General features: G+C 35.8%; 1 protein-coding gene across 3 annotated transcripts in view; it reads right to left on the bottom strand.

Moving 5' to 3' along the window:
* scn12aa (sodium channel, voltage gated, type XII, alpha a) overlaps window positions 1-19,863 on the bottom strand; it is a 59,666-nt gene that overhangs the window by 18,828 nt on the left and 20,975 nt on the right. For 2 of the 3 annotated variants that reach the window (XM_084119618.1, XM_084119619.1), the window contains exons 1-8: window positions 11,597-11,714; window positions 11,296-11,493; window positions 10,797-10,973; window positions 8,468-8,818; window positions 7,127-7,241; window positions 6,441-6,679; window positions 4,933-5,106; window positions 2,889-3,245 (exon numbers count right to left, since the gene is read on the bottom strand). In XM_084119618.1, the coding sequence (XP_083975744.1) occupies window positions 2,889-3,245; window positions 4,933-5,106; window positions 6,441-6,679; window positions 7,127-7,241; window positions 8,468-8,818; window positions 10,797-10,973; window positions 11,296-11,493; window positions 11,597-11,632 (1,647 nt within the window). In that variant the 5' untranslated portion in view covers window positions 11,633-11,714. Of the gene's footprint in view, window positions 1-2,888; window positions 3,246-4,932; window positions 5,107-6,440; window positions 6,680-7,126; window positions 7,242-8,467; window positions 8,819-10,796; window positions 10,974-11,295; window positions 11,494-11,596; window positions 11,739-19,443; window positions 19,508-19,863 lie in introns of those variants that run through there. The other variant, XM_084119620.1, reaches the window with a different exon arrangement.

The raw sequence follows: 19,863 nt of genomic DNA, 5'->3' as shown, positions 1-19,863 counted from the left end.
AAGGAACGTATTGAAAAAGTCTTTCCAAAAAGTATTCTAGTGCACACACAACTGTACAAAATATGTACAGCCAACTAACTGTTTCTATCCCTCAATGACTTGTTTCCATTTGCATCTACCCTGAGGTTTCCTTTGTTTTCAATCTGCCAAACACAGTAAACCAGGATTCTCACACCTTTTGGCCAATGATTTTTAATGTTTGTGATTATTGGCTATTTTAAAAGCCATTTTACAGAGATTGAAAATAATTGTGCTTGTTACATCAGCAATTTCATTCTTTGAAACATCATCAGTGTCTTCTTTTAGGACAGTCATCATGTCAAAACAGGAAAACTTAGGAAGGAAAGCTTAGTAGCATCTTATTTTCTGGGAAAAGACCCTAATTTCTTGGAGGTATTTTTAGTCATGACTGGATCAAGAACATCTGGGAGTATTAGGCCTAAGTAATATTTCTCTAATGCCATCTTATAAATCCCCACAATCAGATTTTTCTTAGGGTATGATGGTTTATCTTTAAAATATATATTTCACTACAAAGAGTAATGAACCAGACCTCCCAGAAACTAGTTGATAATTTGAGACTCAAAAAGAATATAAACTGAGCTCTGCAAATTTATGGCAATTTAGTGTTTTAAGATGCAAAACTTCTGTGTATGTGATCTGTGTTTCTTCTCATGGTGTTTTTTTTTCTTTTCTTTTGTCTAGTCAATAAACGATTGTGATGTCTAAACGTTTGAGAGTCAGGAGTTCAGTAGACATCATGACCCCATCATAGAGTCATTTCAATAATAATCCGATCTCGGTAGAGGAAATCCTTTGTTTAAATGCCACCACTTCTGTCTCCTGTTACTGACCATCTATGTGTCTGAATTAGCCAGTGGATAAATCCATTCTCTCAAGTTTGTCTTTAAAGGAATAATTTACCCAAACATTTGGCATGCTTTTTTTGCATACAACAAAGGTGAGTGGTAATGTTTTCTGCCAAGCTCCAAAAAATACCATAAAATATCCTAAACATTGTCCTTGGAGCTTGTCAGTATAAAATATGCATTCACTTTCTTATTAGCTTGGACATTCTGCCAAACGTCTCCTTTTTCTGTTTTGGAAAAGCCCCTATTATGCTATTTTAAAGGTTCCTAATTTTGGTTTGTGATCTCCTACGATAGATTTACATGAATCCAAGGTCAAAAAACATTGAATTTTCATATAAAATACATTTGCAGCATAAGCTCTTTTCTCACAGTGTCTGAAACGGTTCAATCAAGGATTCGGTCGCTCTAATCCCCTTCTTTCCAAGAGCCTACTCTGCTCTGATTGGTCAGATGGCACAGTATAACACCTATTACCATATCTCTAGAATTTCAGATCCAGACCTTCCTCAGCACTTGCATACACACACACAGTGATACAAACATAAACGAGGGCATCAGTTTTACAGTATAAATTCATCCTTTGGAAGAGCAGCAAAGTGGATTTGCACAGAAAACAGCATCTTCTCCACATTGACAACACAAACCAAACTCTTCCAGGCCTCAGGTGCAACTACATGAGGGCGGGTCAAAGTAGACCTTGTTCGAGGGAAGCCAATGAAGACCATAGGCTGGCATTATGCAAATGTGTTACAAACCTAATTGCTTTAAAGGTCCCGTATTATGCCCCTTTTCACAAGATGTAAAATAAGTCTCTGATGTCCCCAGAGTGTGTATGTGAAGTTTTAGCTCAAAATACCCAACAGATCATTTTTTACAGCATGTTTAAATTGTCATTTTTTGGGGCTCAGAAAAACGCGCTGTTTTAGTGTGTGCCCTTTAAATGCAAATAAGCTGCTGCTGCACAGCCCAGGGGGCGGAGCTTCATGAGCTCGCGCTCAGTCTCTCAGGACAATTTCATCTCACGGAATGATGATAATATCAGAAACTCTCAGTAACGGTGTTCATTTCGAGTCGGACAATAATGCCTACAGAGTCAGAGTGCTGTATAGAGATGGAACAGGTATAGTTTAGTAGTTTAATTACGGTTATAACGTATGTGTCATCTGCTTGTATGTAACGTTATCCATTATTAATAGCCTACAAGTCTGCTGTTTCGGATCAGGTCCGAATGATGATCAAACATATACTGATGAGTTTAATAAAGTTTATTGTACATCACACAAAAGATGAAGCGTCAGTTTTACTTCAGAAAATCACCGTAAGAGCTGAGTAAACACAGTAAGTTATAATAAGTGCGCAAGTACATAAACGAATTTCGGTAGAGTTGAGGGAGCATTTTCTTTAAAAACAAAATAATTCCACCTCGTCTTCAGCGGCTGCCTCAGATTTCGGGAGTAAATAGAGAGCGATGTGGATTAATACATCCAGCCACACAACACCTACAATGCTTAGGAGACATTCTCATCTATGGCTGTGAACTCGAACAGGGCAAGTCTATGTTGAAACGGCAGTGTCTGTCAACACTCGTGGGCGGGGCCTGTGCTTAGTGACGTCACTAAAGCTGCATTCTGAAAACAGGTCGTTGGGAGACACTGCTGATGATTTATGGGTATTAATAAAAAAGGAGTGAGTGGATTTGTATCACTATTGGCTGGTTGTGTACACACACTGCCAACACACATTTATGTCCAAACAGCATGCAAAAGTGAATTTTGCATAATAGGGGACCTTTAAGGTATTATTTTTCTTTCAGTTCTTGCGTTTATTAAGAACATGGATAATCCCACTCTGATCAATCACGTCTTCATACAGTAATCCAAACTAATTTATTATGTGTGAAAAAAAAAGACTGCTGAGTGATGTTTTACTGCAGAATGTCGTGATTTACCAATCAGAATCAAGTATTCCACAGCACCTCATTATCAGAACCTGAGCAAAAGGTTCTCTCGTACTCACCACCAGGTTTCCTATGACCATGACCAGCATGAAGACCAGAATGCAAAGCGGCTGTCCAGCCACCTCCATACAGTCCCACATGGTCTCGATCCATTCCCCGCACAAGACCCTGAAGACGATGAGGAACGAGTGGAAGAAGTCCTTCATGTGCCAGCGAGGAAGGGTGCAGTCATAGCTGATCTTGCACACACAGTCCTGATAGTTTTTTCCAAACAGCTGCATGCCTACCACAGCGAAGATGAAGACGATGATGGCCAAGACCAGCGTCAGGTTCCCCAAAGCACCCACGGAGTTACCGATGATCTTTATCAGCGTGTTGAGGGTGGGCCACGATTTCGCTAGTTTAAAAACTCTCAGCTGAGGACAAAATACAGAACATATATCAATATAGTTAACATGAAATTAAAAATAACCGTAATTAATTCAGTACATTCATTCTGGTCTTATCATGCTTGTTTGATTCCAGACCAAAAAATGCCTTTCAGTATCGGTTGCCGTCGCTAAGCTCTTTTATTTTTCGTACCATTGAACCACTACAGAGAAACTTTTGAAACTTTTTTTCTCCTTGAATATCTCAAGAAATACATCAGATTTCAGAAGTTGTGAATGCATTTGTGTTGAATTAAATTGCAAGATATGTTTTGGTAGTACTCTATAATGTCTCTCAAATTATTAATTTAATAATCATATTGCAAACCATCAGATTTTGTATGCCAATCAAATACATATTTTCTAATGTAAATTCACCTAACTGGTCATTTTATTTGAGCTAAAGCATGACCTATATTTAGTTAGCAATATGACTGATGTTGAACTAAAAGAAAGTTATAATCCACTTTTTGAGATGTCAACTCTAACATATTTAATCTCACTAATGGACAATGGATTACTGCCATAATTTTTACTGTGTGTGTACATTAAAAATTGGAATTTTTCATGGTCAACTGCTTAACAACTGTTTTTATTATCACAATATAAAGGGATGTTAAAAGCACTGTGCAGCTTTAATCTGTTAATGAACTGTTAGACGCTTGAGGTAACGTGGGGTAATACAATTTCCGATGGACTCTGCGTGCCACCTTTGTCCTGCGTACTGTTTTTCATCACATAAATACAGATGTGTCGATGGGCTATCTGCACTAATGGATTCAGTGTGTGTCAAATACACTTATGCCTCTTAATTACACACTACAGGTACAAAAAATGACGGCAGTTTTAGAGCCAAGGATCAAGATCAAGTGTGAAATGATTTGGTTTTGGGATAATACAAATCTGAATTGTGTAAATCTATGGTGGTTTTTTTTCTTTCTTTCAAAGCTGTCATCTCTGAATGATGCATACTAATATTCAAAGCAATGTATCGAATATTCATGATATTCACAGTAATTTTGCTGGAAATATAAAATTAAGTAACACTGAAATTGTATTTCATTTTTATGATTTTAATGCGCTTTTTAGTTGGCCATTAAGTTTTCTAATGACATTAAACTAGTTTCATGATCCTTCCATGTCTTGAGACCCATAAGTAAGTGAGTGTTACGACAGATGTTTGACAGAGATTCTGATTTAAACATTTGTGTGAATAAATTGAAATAGTCTGCTTCAGTTAATGGATAATTTGCTTATTTGTCTGCAAATTCCACCGGATGACACAAAACAAATAATTTTGCATCATCTGGTGGATTTTTGATACCTCCAGGGCTTTTTTTAATATCAAATCGACAGAAGGATGGCACCAAAATCAAAAGTGCATTATGAGTATTGAAGTTTTAAGCAAAAGGGAACACCACAGCCCTTTTTCTCGGTTTTCTCACATAGCATTTTTTTTGTTTGTTTCTACAGCGTAGATAGCCAAGTTTTATCAAAAGCCCATTTTGCTAGCAGTGAATTCCCTGTTTAACTGATTCAAAACTCTAATTCAATGATTCGCAAAAATATTCACAGGTCTCCTTATGGCATTCTCATATATTGTCCACCTGACAATCCACTGCTGTCCAATCTATAGAATTTAATATGTCTATTTCCAAACAGGATCGAAACTTACCAGTCTGAACGAGCGGAGGACAGACAGACCCTCCACATTGGAAAGGCCCAACTCCATCAGACTCAAACTAACGATAATTCCATCAAAGATGTTCCAGCCTTGCTGAAAGTAATAGTATGGATCCAGAGCAAAGATCTTCAGCAACATCTCCGCTGTGAAGATTCCAGTGAACACCTGGTAAGCAAGAACAAAACTTTACATTTAAAATTATAATAAATGCTATTCTTCTGAACTTTTTATTCATCAAAGAATCCTGAACAAAAACTGTATCAGTTTTTGTTGGCGCCAATAGCCTCGTGGGCAAGTGCGCCGACATGTAGCGCCGTTGTGCTTCAGGCGACCTGAGTTCGAGTCCCGACCCGTGGACCTTTCCCGATCCCGTCCCCCCTCTCTCTCTCCCATCTCACTTCCTGTCTAGCTACTGTCCTCATAAAAGGCAAAAATGCCAAAAAATACTTTTTTTTTTTTTTACATCAAACACATCAACCAAAAAAACTGTATCAGTTATCACAAAATATGGTTTAGACGACTTATTTTTATGTGCATTTTGGGATATCGCATAAAAAAAAAAACACTGGATGGAAACACCAAGATGTGCACTCAATTGAGGCAGATCCATTTTTCTTATCCAATAAGACGTCATGCATAAACATTTACCAAATAAATCCCTCAATGCTCAACAAAAAAACTCACATGACTTTTTCTCAACAGTGGATGTGATTGAATAATTGGACTAACCAGTGGACTAATCATTGCACAGCTTCTCAAAAGTTTGTTAAGTCATTCTGAAATTCCTGAGCCAAAGTCTGTCGAAAGAATGATTTAGTTTAATTCCCTCCCAGAGGTGTCTGGCATGATTGCGTCCCCAAACACCAGCATCCGAACGCAAGAGAACATGATAGCGTTTAATGCGTTTCGTCTGCACGCTCTGAGACGCTAGTCATTTATGATGTACACAGTAGCTTCCCCGATTGCAGCAACTTCCATTTTTATTACAGATATTTTGTGCCAATTTCCTAGGAACCAACAATTTTGTTCTCTTGAACACATGGGATGGAAACGCATGCCTTATTCGCAAATGTTTTATTCCAATTTATTTTTTTTATTCTGATATTCCAATTTAGCGCACAAGTTAATTATTGCAACTTTGGATGGAAACATAGCTTTTGATAATAATAAGAAATGTTTTTTGAGCAGCAAATCAGCATATTAGAATGATTTCTGAAGGATCATGTGACACTGAAGACTGGAGTAATAATGCTGAAAATTTTGCTTTGTAAATTACATTTGAACATATATTCACTTACAAAACAGTTATTTTAAATTGTAATAATATTTCACAATATTACAATTTTTACTGTATTTTTTAAGCAAATAAATGCAGCCTTGGTACTGTTGGCCAGTAGTTCAATTCTACAGATGCAGAAAAAGCAAAGAAACAGGGCTGGTTGAGATGCTCAAACAAACCAAGTTTTTAAGAGCGCCACTTTTACTGTAATTGTCCTCACCAGGTTTCCAACACTCAGCATGCTGTTGAATTCATCAGTCATGGGATAGTGCTCCAGTGCCATGAACAATGTGTTTAGAACAATGCAAATGGTAATTGCAAGGTCCAGGAAGGGGTCCATCACCATGACTTTAAGTGTGTCCTTCACTCTCATCCAGGCTGGAGAACATGTCCAAATCAGGTACTTCTTCGCAAATTCATACCAGCATGGAGGACATTTCTGATGGGCCTCTTCAAGTTCTAAGAGAAGAGATGGAAAACAATAAATAAGTAACATTAAGGGCGTTAAGCTGATTTAAGGTAAAATCATAATATTTTTCATCATCTTTTAATAGATAAATTGTTTCTCCTTGAGGGCAGTGAGATTAAATCGAGAGCAATCAATGTTCATTTTTGCTTCTCACTATTTGTCTCATGAGAAAGAGTTTCAGAAGAGAGTTCAGCGGTCTCAAACTGTGCTCAGATTTGTCAAGATACCAAAGTCTGCAAACAAAAGCTAGAGATCTCAATGTGAACTCAAATATTTCTCATCAAATTCTTCTAAAACCAAATGATCTACTACTGATATGATCCGATATCCACATTGATACTCTCACATCTATGTCTATTCTTCAACAGCATTCTGAAATTCTCTGATTTGTCTGTTTTTTATTTTTATTTTTCCTAAATAATTTTAGTCCATCACACCGTCCATGGCGTCACTGAAGAAGCTGACAGAGCTCAGTCCTCTCTTCCTTTGAGGGGGCGGAACTTCCTCCTGCTTGGCAGCTGCACTGGTCTGTTCAGTCTGACACACTGACTCCTGTCAATCAAAATTAACATCAAAACATCAAATCCTAGTGAACTTCCTTCTAAAGCAGCATAAGTGCTGAGACTATATGTGACCCTGGATCACAAAACCAGTTTTTTGAAATTGAGATGTATACATCACCTGAAAGCTGAATAAATAATTATTCGTTTGTTATTATAGGGCAATATATGGCCCAGATACAAATATTTGAAAATCTGGAATCTGAGGGTTGAAAAAAAATCGAAACATTGAGAAAATCACCTTTAAAGTTGTCCATGTATGTTCGCGATTGAGCTGCATTCACTCACAAAAATAAATATTTTATATATTTACGGTAGAAAATCTTCATGGATCATGATCTTTACTTAATATCCTAATGATTTTGGCATAAAAGTAAAATCGATAATTTTTACCCATACAATGTATTGTTGGCTATTGCCACAAATATACCCGTGCGACATGTGACTGGTTTTGTAATCCAGGGTCACATATAGCAAATCTCAACTGCTTGATTGTCATTTTGTTGAAAAATGTAAACTATTTTATCGACCAGCGAAATATTAAAAGTTGGATACATATTATATCTGCATACATACAGTACACTAATGGAACGCAGTACATATTGTATAGCCTGATTTTTTTTATTTTCATTGCAAAATGTAACTATATTGTCTCCAGTTATTGTACTCCGACTTTATCCGCGTACATATAGTACACTCACATAAAGCAATATATACTATGAAGCAAATTTCAACTGCCTGTATGCTTGTATCATCACAAAATGTTAACTTTATTTCCGCCCAGCTCTAATCTGCTAAATCCGACTATAAGACATGAAAATATTAAGATATTATAAACATTTGCATCATGATTTTCTGTAAAACTGCTTTGAATCAATGTGTATTGTGAAAAGCGCTACAAGTCACCATTTTGAAACATTCCTCACAAGCTGCCAGGCATACATACACATATTGGTTAAAACAGTCCATTTTTAATTAGATTGAACTTTTTTTTTATTTATATTTTTCAGCATCAAATTATTATTACTGCACTTATTATTTCACTGAGATTGTTGTAACTTTTGGGACAAAACCATCAACTCTGCTCTTTTTCATAAAAATTAAATTGGATAGATGTGTCTGGGCATTCTCCTCGATAACTACTTTTGTGTTCTTTGGAGGACAAACATACAGGTTTTTAATCAATGTAAATCTGGTGTGATGCAGATAAGACCATACCGTGCCCTCCTTGACCTGCTCCATACTGAACGCTGGAAAAGAGGTTGGGGTGTGCAGGCCGATGCTGGTGATGCCGTTCTGGTCCAAAGAAAGGTTTAGTCTGCCGTTAAGAGTGAGGGTGGGCGTGAACACCTGTGAGGAGTGACTCCTGATGCTGCCCGTACGTCGCTTGTGCCACGGAGTCGCCATAGAGCCCGCTCGGCTCCGGCCGGTGTCATGGATGCTGTGTTCGTCGTCCGCAAAGTCGGCCTCTGAACTGTTGCGTGGCCGGAAGGTGAAGATACTGAGTTGGCTTCCGCGATGAGAGCTCAGAGGATGAGAGGAGAGAGTGGCGAGCAGAGGGTGAGCTGGCTGGAGGACAAGAGGTTGAAAGAGAGAGGGCAGATGATATAACACATTCATATAGCAAGACAGAAGCAATTTTATGTGGAAAATGTGGTACTTTTATATTTAAAATTGAATTATGTTAAGTGCTCTATTTATTTTTTTTGTCTATAGTTTGGAAAAAATAAGATTTGTTTTATTAGTCTCTTATGCTCACCAAGGCTGCATTTATTTGTTCAAAAATACAGTAAAAACAGTAATATTGTAAAATATTATTACAATTTAAAATAACTGTTTTCTATTTGAATATATTTTAAAATGTAATTTATTCCTGTTATCAAACCTGAATTTTCAGCATCATTACTCCAGTCTTCAGTGTCACATGATCCTTCAGAAATCATTCTAATATGCTGATTTGCTATAATAATAGTTCTTATTATCAATGTCGCTACTTAATATTTTTGTGGAAACTGTGATACATTTTTTTCAGGATTCTTTGATGAATAGAAAGATCAAAAGAACAGGATTTATTTAAAATAGATTTTTTTATAACATTATAAATGTCTTTACTGTCACTTAAATCAATTTAATGCATCCTCGTTGAATAAAAGTATTAATTAACCAAAGAGGTCCCACTTTATATTAAGTGGCTTTAAGTACTATGTACTTACATTGAAATTAATAATTTGATACAATGTACTTATTGTGTAACTACATGTTTTTACATTGTACTTACATTTTAAAAATTCCTGCATGTAATTACAGCTGTAATTAATTTATGTAATTACATTTGTAATTACACAGTTGACCCTTCCCTTACACCTTAAACCTACCCAATCCACCACACCTGTCCCTAACCTTACCCGTATCACACCTCAATAGCAGCAAAAGTGTTTTACAATACAACATGAACACAATAAGTACATTGTACTTATTTTTTTATGCAAGTACATAGTACTTAACGCCACTTAATATAAAGTGGGACCAAAAAAGATCTTAACCCAAACACTGGGCAAGTTTTGACTAAAGGTCAAAATGCAGCCTTATTGAGCAGAAGAGACTTCTTTGAAAAACATTAAATAATCTTAATAATTCCAAACTTTTGACCGCCAGTGTATATTTCACCCAGGACCACTTTGAGAATGAATTTTATTGACAATCTTTGGATTTGGCGAGAGGCTTAGGCTCTAAGGTGCTCGAGCTGCCATACAGGTGAAACTCGAAAAATTAGAATATCGTGCAAAAGTTATAATTTTGATCATTATGGCTTACAGCTTATGAAAACCCCAATTCAAAATTTAATATTACATGAAATCAATTAATAAAAGGATTTTAAATACAGAAATGTCGGCCCTCTGAAAAGTATAATCATGCATATGTATATAGTTATATACTAAATATATTAGTTTAACCTTTTAATTTGAATTACTGAAATACACAAACTTTTGCATGATATTAAGATTTTTCGAGTTTCACCTGTACTAGACAGCTTGAGATATACATCCTTGAGACACAAATCCCCCAAGCCTTTAATAACCAAATGTTTCTTAGCATATGTTTACAGAAGGAGATACAATGATTACGTACATATAGAGTTTCTATACAGAATCCCCTGCTCTATTATGAAGATGCTAGGAGGTGGAGGTGGTGTAAATGCTGACAGACTGCGGAGCATTCGTTGAATGAGCTTAAATACTATAGTTGATTAGAGTAGGTGGAGTAACAAATCAGCTGAGCGTCAGCTGATATTGTTTAGCGATCAGTGTTCTGCCTGAACTACGCTACTATTTCTCCAGTTATATTTATTTTTGGGCTTTAAATGTTCACTCTTGACATTTTTCCTGATTAAAAAAAGGCTAACACTTTACAGTGTCTTATTTCTTAACATAATTTAATGCATGAACAAGGATTAATAAATGCTGTTTTTTAAACATTAAAAATGTATGAGTGTTCCTTAAAGCCAAATATAAATAAAACAGTTCTGAAATACTTAGAAAATACTTACTTTCTCATCAAACGGGTCAGATTTTGGCAAAATGTTGTCCTCCGTCTCCTCTGACAGCGTTCTGTGGGATCTCGGTCTACTTTGGCCTTTCAAAGAGTCTTTCCGACTGAAGGTTGACGGGGATAAATCCACTGCCAGAGCCATCTCAGCGTCTTTTCTACGCTGTTTTGCTAACGCCTAACACCAAAGAGAACAGACAAATCAGATGTGCTTGATCTGAATTTGCAATGAGTATTATAACTGAGTTCTTGCAGTGCAAAGCAAAACATTTTAGGTAGTTGCTGGGAAAATAACATAATTTCAGTCATTTTAAGCTGCATTCAAAAACTTTTGCAATCCATCCCAGACAGCAACATAGTGTCGGCCCAGATCCGGCCCACATCTGGTACGTGTGGAATCCACATGTACCAGATGTGGGCCGGATCTGGGCCAACACAAACAGTTAAGGTCCAGGTGATTCTTTATTTCAGACTGTTAATAAGAATAGTTGTCGAATTACACTCTGTTCCTTGCGTAGCTGTTCCATCGCCAGCTGAAACTCTCTTTCTTTTGCCCAGGCTTCTGCGATGGTCGCCTGGTTTTGCTCCTCATATGCCATGGCCACGACAGCCAGGATCAAGTTCACCAGGTAAAACGAACCCAGAAATATCACCAGCACAAAGAAAATCATGTAGGTCTTCCCTGCTGACCGCAAAGTCTGCCACGGAGAGGAAGATATCAGAGAAGAAGAAGAGAGGTTTGTAATAATAATTAGTCTCTGTGATAAAAGGTTATTATGTCTTCAATGTCAAGGCTGGTACCTGATGGTAGAGGTTTTCCCAGTAGTCTTGTGTCATCAGTCTGAAGAGAGCCAGGAAGGCCCAGCCAAACGTGTCAAAGCTTGTGTAGCCATAGTTTGGGTTCCGACCTGTTTTTAAACAGTCAAACCCATCAGGGCACTTCCTGTGTGAATGAAAGAAACATGAAGATGTTTAACAGCGGGAATGAACCTTAAATGGTCTGTCAGGCGCTTCATATATAGAACCTATAGGGGTTCCCATCAGGGAATCATTTTCATGGATTTAGTTCATTTTAATTTAATTTTATGAATTAAATGTTCATAAACATATTTTATCACACGAAAGAAATTAGGGTAACACTTTATAATAACTATAGTGTAATAAAGTACTTACAAATCATTTGCATATTTAGTTTATAGTTAATTAATATTTTATCAACTGTACATTAACAGACTATATACAAATAGTGAGTTCTTCATTCAACTGTAATTAACAAATTATTATTGTTTAATTAGCTCATATGTAAAGAGTTTAATAGATAATGAGATTATGCTTTGTTAACAACTTATTAACAGTAAATAGTTCTCACTAGATTAGTTTATGGAAAATGACATTAATTAAGTGCTTTAAACCAACCTTTATTAGACATTAATTGCATTATTATTAAGAGCTGTTAAAATGTTTACAAATAAAACATTTTAAAAGAAGTCTTTTCTGCTCACCAAGGCTGCATTTATTTGATCAAACGGTAATGTTGTGAAATATTATTAGAATTTTAAAACAATGTTTTTTCTATTTGAATGTTTTAAAATATAATTTATTACTGTGATAAAAGATGAATTTTCAGCATCATTTCTCCAGTCTTCATTGTCTTCAGAACTCATTGCTGATTTGCTGCTCAAGAAACATTTTTTATTATTATCAATGTTAAAAGCATTTTTTTTTTCAAGATTCTTATGAATAGAAAATCCTAAAGAACAGCATTTATTAGAAATAGAAATATATTTACTGTCATTTGTGATCATGTATGTGTCCTTGATTAATAAAAGTATAAGTTTCTTTAAAAAAAATATATATATATTTTTAGGATATAAAACCATCTCAGACAGCACAGCAGTCACATGCGTTGAGGTCCCAAAAAAAGATTATAAGTAAACAGATGGGTATCGAGTTGCAGTTAATTTTTTTCCTCCTGACCTCAGTCCATCCTCTCTTTCTCTCGGTTACCATGGTGACATTAAGTTTGAGTGACAGGCCAAGCAGAGGACAGACGCATGTCAATCTGACAGAGGGATCATTTAGTAATGGAAATGCCAACAGCTGGACAGCAGAGCCGCAAAACGAGGCCATCTGTAAATCTCTCGCCCAAAGGCAGAAAGAGAGAGAGAGAGATCGTGCAAACATGATCTCCCTGACAATGTGTTCAAACACACTCAGGTTTATATAATACTGTGCAGTACAATACCATGCTTAGTGACTGTTGCGATACAACCTGTGTCATAGACAAGAGAAGAGATCTTACAGTACTGGATTTGCCAAGCAGAAAGTTATCTCATGATTATCCTAAAATTCTCTGAAAGGAGAATAAAAGAGGCACTAATGAGAGAATTGTTGACAATTTTATGTGTGCATGTCTTTATGCACTACTGTTCAAAAGTTTGGTGTCAGTAAGATTTTTAATCTTTTAAAAAGAATGCTCAACAAGGCTGCATATATTTGATCAAAAATACAGTAAAAACAGTAATATTGTGAAATAGTATTACAATTTAAAATAACTGTTTTCTATGTGAATATATTTTTAAATGAAATTTATTCCTGTGGTCAAAGCTGAGTTTTCAGCATCATTACTCCTTCAGAAATCATTCTAATATGCAAATTTTCAAGAAACATTTCTGATTATTATCAATGTTGAAAACAGTTGTGCTGCTTCATATTTTTGTGGAAACCATGATGCATTTTTTCAGGAGTCTTCGATTAATAAGAAGTTCAAAAGAACAGCGTTTTGATCAATTGAATGCATCCTTGCTGAATAAAATAATTAATTTCTTAACAAAACAAAACAAAACCTTACCCCAAACTTTTAAATGGTAGTAGTGTATCTATAATTTTATATACCTATACTTAATTTTAGATCTGTACAACAATCTTATTTGTATCTACTTTTATTTTTTCTACTAAGCTTTATAAGAAACATCTCAGACAAAGTTGATGCTCTAATGACACATACCTAAGAACTCCATTAAGTCTTATTATTTGAGCAATAAACTTTTCCTGTGTGAAGTCTTTGCAGACTTGGGTATCCTGGCATCGCTGAGCAGTTTGAGATGGATCTCTTCTGAAGTTATAGTTCTAGTGAAGATTTACTGCTGAAAATTTTAAAGATTACTGGGATCTTTTTCTCAGGAGCAACATCTAAGAATCAGGAGACTTAAGCAAAATTATAGGAGAAAAAACTGAGAGATTAATGAGACGTAATTTGTGTTTTTCCTTTCCTGAAGGTCTGGTCCAGTTCGCTGTCAGTTCACAGATTAAGTAGTCAGGATTGAGGTTGCCATGAGGACAGACGTACTCGGGTCTCTATAGTAACAGTGGTTGAAACGATGGTTCTGCCCACTCACATGTAAGTGCTGACCTTTCATACCATCTGCTTTAGAATTTAGCAAGTATGCAATCATTTGACAGAAGGCCAATCAAACATATATTTGTGTTTCTGTTAAACATAAACTGTGGCACCGTTTGTGCTCCAGATGCAGGTGTGCTATTATTATACATTTTATAAGTGAGCAGGCTTATGATTTTCACTTGGTAGACTATAAAACAACCAAACAAATCTCATAGACTTGCATTGAAGAAAGCTGAGCCATATAGACCAGAAAATCCCTAGCAACTGCATAGCAACGTACTACAAATCACACCGAATATCTTAGCAACTGCATAGCAACACCCTGGAATACCATGATGGGTAGTTTTGCACAGGCAAACAATCATGCACATTTTCTTCAGAATGTATTTTCCAAAGTGATGTGTGCCAAATGAGAGAAGTGAGTTATTGTGAATAGTTTGTGCAACTGAAGAAAACACATGCAAATTAAAAAAGCAAATTAAGAAAACATCTTCATCAGTTTGACAACACTTGCACACTTGCAAATACTCACAACGTAACCAAAAACTGAAACACGCTCCAAATACTCAAAACGCAACCAAAAACAGAAACGTGCTGCAAATACTCACAACACAACTAAATACAGAAATGCGCTGCAAATACTCACAACGCAACCAAAAACTGAAACACGCTCCAAATACTCAAAACGCAACCAAATACAGAAACGCGCTGCAAATACTCACAATGCAAACAAATACAGAAACTCGCTGCAAATACTCACAAAGCAACTAAATACAGAAACTCGCTGCAAATACTCACAAAGCAATCAAAAACTGAAACACAGTGCAAATACTCACAATGCAACCAAAAACTGAAACACGCTCCAAATACTCACAACGCAACCAAATACAGAAACGTGCTGCAAAAACTCACAACACAACCAAAAACATAAACGTGCTGCAAATACTCACAACGCAAACAAATACAGAAACTCGCTGCAAATACTCACAACACAACTAAATACAGAAACTCGCTGCAAATACAACGCAACTAAATACAGGAATTCGCTGCAAATACTCACAACGCAACCAAATACAGAAACGTGCTGCAAATACTCACAACGCAACCAAAAACATAAACGTGCTGCAAATACTCACAACGCAAACAAATACAGAAACTCGCTGCAAATACTCACAACACAACTAAATACAGAAAAACGCTGCAAATACTGACAACACAACCAAATACAGAAACTCGCTGCAAATACTCACAATGCAACTAAATACAGAAACATGCTGCAAATACTCACAACTCAACAAAATACAGAAATGGGCTGCAAATATTCACAACACAACCAAATACAAAAAACGAGCTGCAAATACTCACAACAACCAAATTGTCTATCTTAGCAAGATACTTGCTATTCTCAGCTGTCTGCATTGGTATTTGCAAGAACTGTTCATCACTGTATTTATAAGTTGCTTTGGGTAGAAAGCATGTGCTGAGAACTTAAATTTGTCTTGTGTCAGTGGCATTGTAAAGGGTTTTATCAAGGATAGTAGCAGGGCCATTTTATGCACCCTATTCCAAACACTTTGCAAACAAGTCACTGTCTATGAGAATGACAACAGAGAGAGAGAGAGAGAGAGAGAGAGAGAGAGAGAGAGAGAGAGAGAGAGAGAGAGAAGAGCAGTGTAATCCCCAATGTTCTGTTGTCGTAAAAACAGCCATTACCAAACCTACAAAGGGGCTTAGGATGGATCAAATGTGAATGTAGATGGGAAATCTTCTCTAGGATGTGTGCCGTGAGCCGAGGAGAGCAGTTCAGTTCAGAGGAACTCTGAAAGTGTTAAATCTAGATCTCAGACGAACTAAAAATAGAGATCATTGTTTGTTCCTACTGGGTGAGTTTGATATTAGTTATAAGGACTCGTAGGATGAGGATGAGGTTTTATTAAGTGAAACCTTTGAATGATCTCAAGTAATTACAAAACCCTATACTACACTCTTAAAAATAAAGTTTTTTTTATTGGGATTGATGGTTCCATGAAGAACCTTAAATATCCAAGGAACCTATCCACAAAAGGTTATTTATAGTGGAAAAAGGTTCTTCGGATTTTTAAAATGTTCTCCACACTAAATGTTATTTATTTTTTAAGACTAAATAAAGTGTGAATTTTGTGCATTATTCAGAGAATTCAGAATTCAGAGCCTGTACTATATAGTATTTATTTATATGATGTAAAAAATATTTTTCAAATAAACAGATACTGTATTTGAATACTATTGCAGTCTTTCTACTTCAAAATTTTATGTTAAATTCAATATGACACTTGCCATTTCTTTGTAATCAATGGTGAAATTTACTAGCAATTCGAGTGAAAATTGTTTCTATACTTTTTGTGTGTGTGTGTGTGTGTGTGTGTGTGTGTGTGTGTGTGTGTGTATGTCCGGTGGACTTTATTTTTTTTACTTCTATACCTCTCAGTCATTAAAATTTTTCGCCCTAACAGTGCAGAATTACACATTAACACAGTTGGGTATTTAGCACAATGAAATCCTTGAACAAACATCATCCCATGGCTAACAGTGTTGCTGGGATTTGCAGGATTATGTCCCTGTGCACTGCAGAGACAGAGATGGTTAGTGAGACCCACAATGAAGGACTTTCACTCTTAATTCAGGGGATTATTCCGTGAGATTGTTTATGCACAAACAAAAATCCCCACTGAGTGTTCATGGATTGTAAATGATAAAGTGTTTCAGTTAAAGTGTAATTCTTTTAATAAAGTCATTCTAATTATTTGGCTCATGTAAATGGCCAAATATAATATATTCATATTATGAATTAATTTGCTCTCTTTAAGCCTTTGCTGTAATTTGACCACTACAGTGGTTAGACTTTTAAAGAGACCATATTTTGCCCTTTTACAAAGTCTTGATTTCGTTTTTGGGCTCTACTAGAATAGGTTTTCATGCTGGAATGTTCAAAAAACACATTATTTTCCAAATATTTGACATTGCTTTAGCTCCTCTTTTCCCAGTGATTGTGAACAATTTTGCCATTATAGGTCATTATTGCTAAATCGAGAATTGCCATAGGAACTTGCATCATCGTTCAGAGAGAAAACCATTTTCTCTGCCTTTTCTACATGTAAAACACCAAGATAGCAGGTTGAGGAGGTGACGGGAAGGCGCCGGATAGCAAATCTATAATAATGTCACTGATTAACTTCAGTGAAAACATCAAATGATCATGCAATGCGATAAAATAGCTTCTCTTCCCTGCAAACAATGCCATGAAGTATGTGAATATTTAACCAAGTCAAAAACAAAACAAAAGGTAAGCAGGAATCCATATTCATTTCAGTATAAACAGACACAAAACGTCACTAAAGGCGACAACTTTTGGTAAACGATTAAACCTCCTTGTGGTTTCACGGTTTGATCGATTTGAGCAACCATAAACAATGCAAAAAAAAAATTGTGCCCTCCATCTGCCTTTCGCGCCACAGCAAGCTATTTTCAACACATTAACTAACTCAATCAGGCCTTCCACGTTTTTTTTTTTATTATTATTATTATTTTATGCCTTGGGCGGGAATTATTTAAATGAGGAATACAGTGTGTTCGTTCCTGGATGAAAACTCAAGACTACAATGGAGGCGTTTCACGGAGTTCAGAAACAGTGACACTGATATGAATAACTCCCGCTGGAGGGACTTTGTGCTTTGTAACTTTGCAGACCTTTTTCATGCTCAAACAGCAACATTACACAGTAAAGAAAGCTGAAAATGTAAAAAAAAATAACATAATAGGACTTTTTAAAGAGAGTCATCAATGAAATTGGGTCGATGCAGCTTAGTCATCAATGCAATCTAAGATTTTGAGGAAAGTGCATCATAATCTCTAGCCTCTTTCCCATAGGAGAATCACTGCAGGTTTATTAGCTTAGTGGTTTCTAGACTGCATTGGACTGATTACCATTTAGGCATGAGGATTGGTTTGAGTTCTGTATGAGAGGGCTAAACCAGTGGGGTTAGATTAATACAGCATTTTAGGATGGCTGTACAGCAACATATTATAAAATAGGATTATTATTTATTTTTTTATTAGTGTTGCTTAAAAGCAATGATGCATTTTTTGGATGTTAATATACTTTCTCTTATAATGCAGAGACAACTAGGTCAGTTCTCTTGATGAGTGTAAATACTGTAATCTATTAATTTGATCTTCAGGGGAGTGTTTGGGAGTCACTGATATACTGTTATAGTTTTTGTTAATATATTGAATTAGATTTTATTTTGGTCACACTTTAGTTTTGGGTCCAAACTATTAACTATAACTTTTGCCTCAATAAACTCCTAATTATTGCTTATTAATAGTTAGTAAGTTAGTAGTTAAGTTTAGGTATTGGTTGGAATAAGGGATGTAGAATATGGTCAAGCAGAATAAGGCATTAATATGTGCTTTATAAGTACTAATAAACAGCCAATATCCTAATAATATGCATGCTAATAAGCAAATAGTTAAACTAAAGTGGTACCTTTATTTTTATATTGTCTGTTTTCATTTTCATTTCAGTTAAAAAAAATTGTTTTTGTCATTTGTATTAGTTTTTTTTGTCTACAAAGTTTTAATTTATTTAGTTTGAGTTATTTTTATTGTACTTCAACTTAAACTAAATAAAATGAGAAATGTTGCCTTGGCAAAAAAAAAAAGGTTGTTTCTTTTACATTTTATTTTATGTTAGTTCATGTTTATTTTGTTCAAGTGGCGAAAATATGGTTTATTTTATGGTTTTAGTTAATGATAATAACCCTGGTTTGGGAAACCTATATGAAAACCATCATTTTTGCAATTTTGCTAAACTTTTCCTAAGGGCTTTAAAGCATCCTGTCCTAAAGACAGCTGCTCATTTAGTCACAACATGAGAGATTGTGGTTAACTATCACGGACCTCCGATTATATGCCACATGTCACCATGCTGACCGCTCAGTCTCCTCACACGCAGAGACGACGATGTGTGTTCTCAGATAAACCATGGTCCCTTTTAGGATTTATGGAAATTATTGCTGCACTACGACAGTGTTTCATTTCATAGTAATGACAATAGGCTGGATGAGCTCATGGTAAACTGATACCGAGTGATTATCTACATAAGTCTGAGCTGAAGCACGCAATGTCTGAAGATAGATCTCTTAGTCGTAACCCTGTACAGAAAACCCTGTTGGGTTTGCTCAATGTAGTAAGTCAGATTACTTACCCAGCATCGCTGCTGTATCCGCATATTAAGGCATCCTTGGATCCTTCAATTTTGTAGAAATTGTCTGCGGGAACAAGAGTGAGAATGATTCAATGAATTTTACAAGACATCGTCAGACTGAGAATCACTGACACTTTGAATTCCTGTTCAGTTTAATCATAGACTTCATCACTATATACTAAGTTTAACAGAAGCTGTCATGTTGATCTAATTCTGACTGACAATTTTGGTGAGTTTCATTGATTTGTTTTCAGCGCTGATCACTGAACCTTGTTCGACATTTAAATATTAACCTGTAATGTAGAGGTTTGAATCTTTGGGTTGACAGCCAATCGATTTGATTCATGATTCATTTGTTTTCAGTTCAATGCAAGAGTTTACAGTACAGTTTACATTTTTGTGATGAAATAAACAATCACG

This window comes from Abramis brama (assembly GCF_963993115.1).
Source record: "Abramis brama genome assembly, chromosome: 7".
NCBI lineage: Eukaryota > Metazoa > Chordata > Actinopteri > Cypriniformes > Leuciscidae > Abramis > Abramis brama.
Note: the sequence above shows the minus strand (reverse complement) of the source record. Positions and strands in the feature narration are given on the sequence as shown.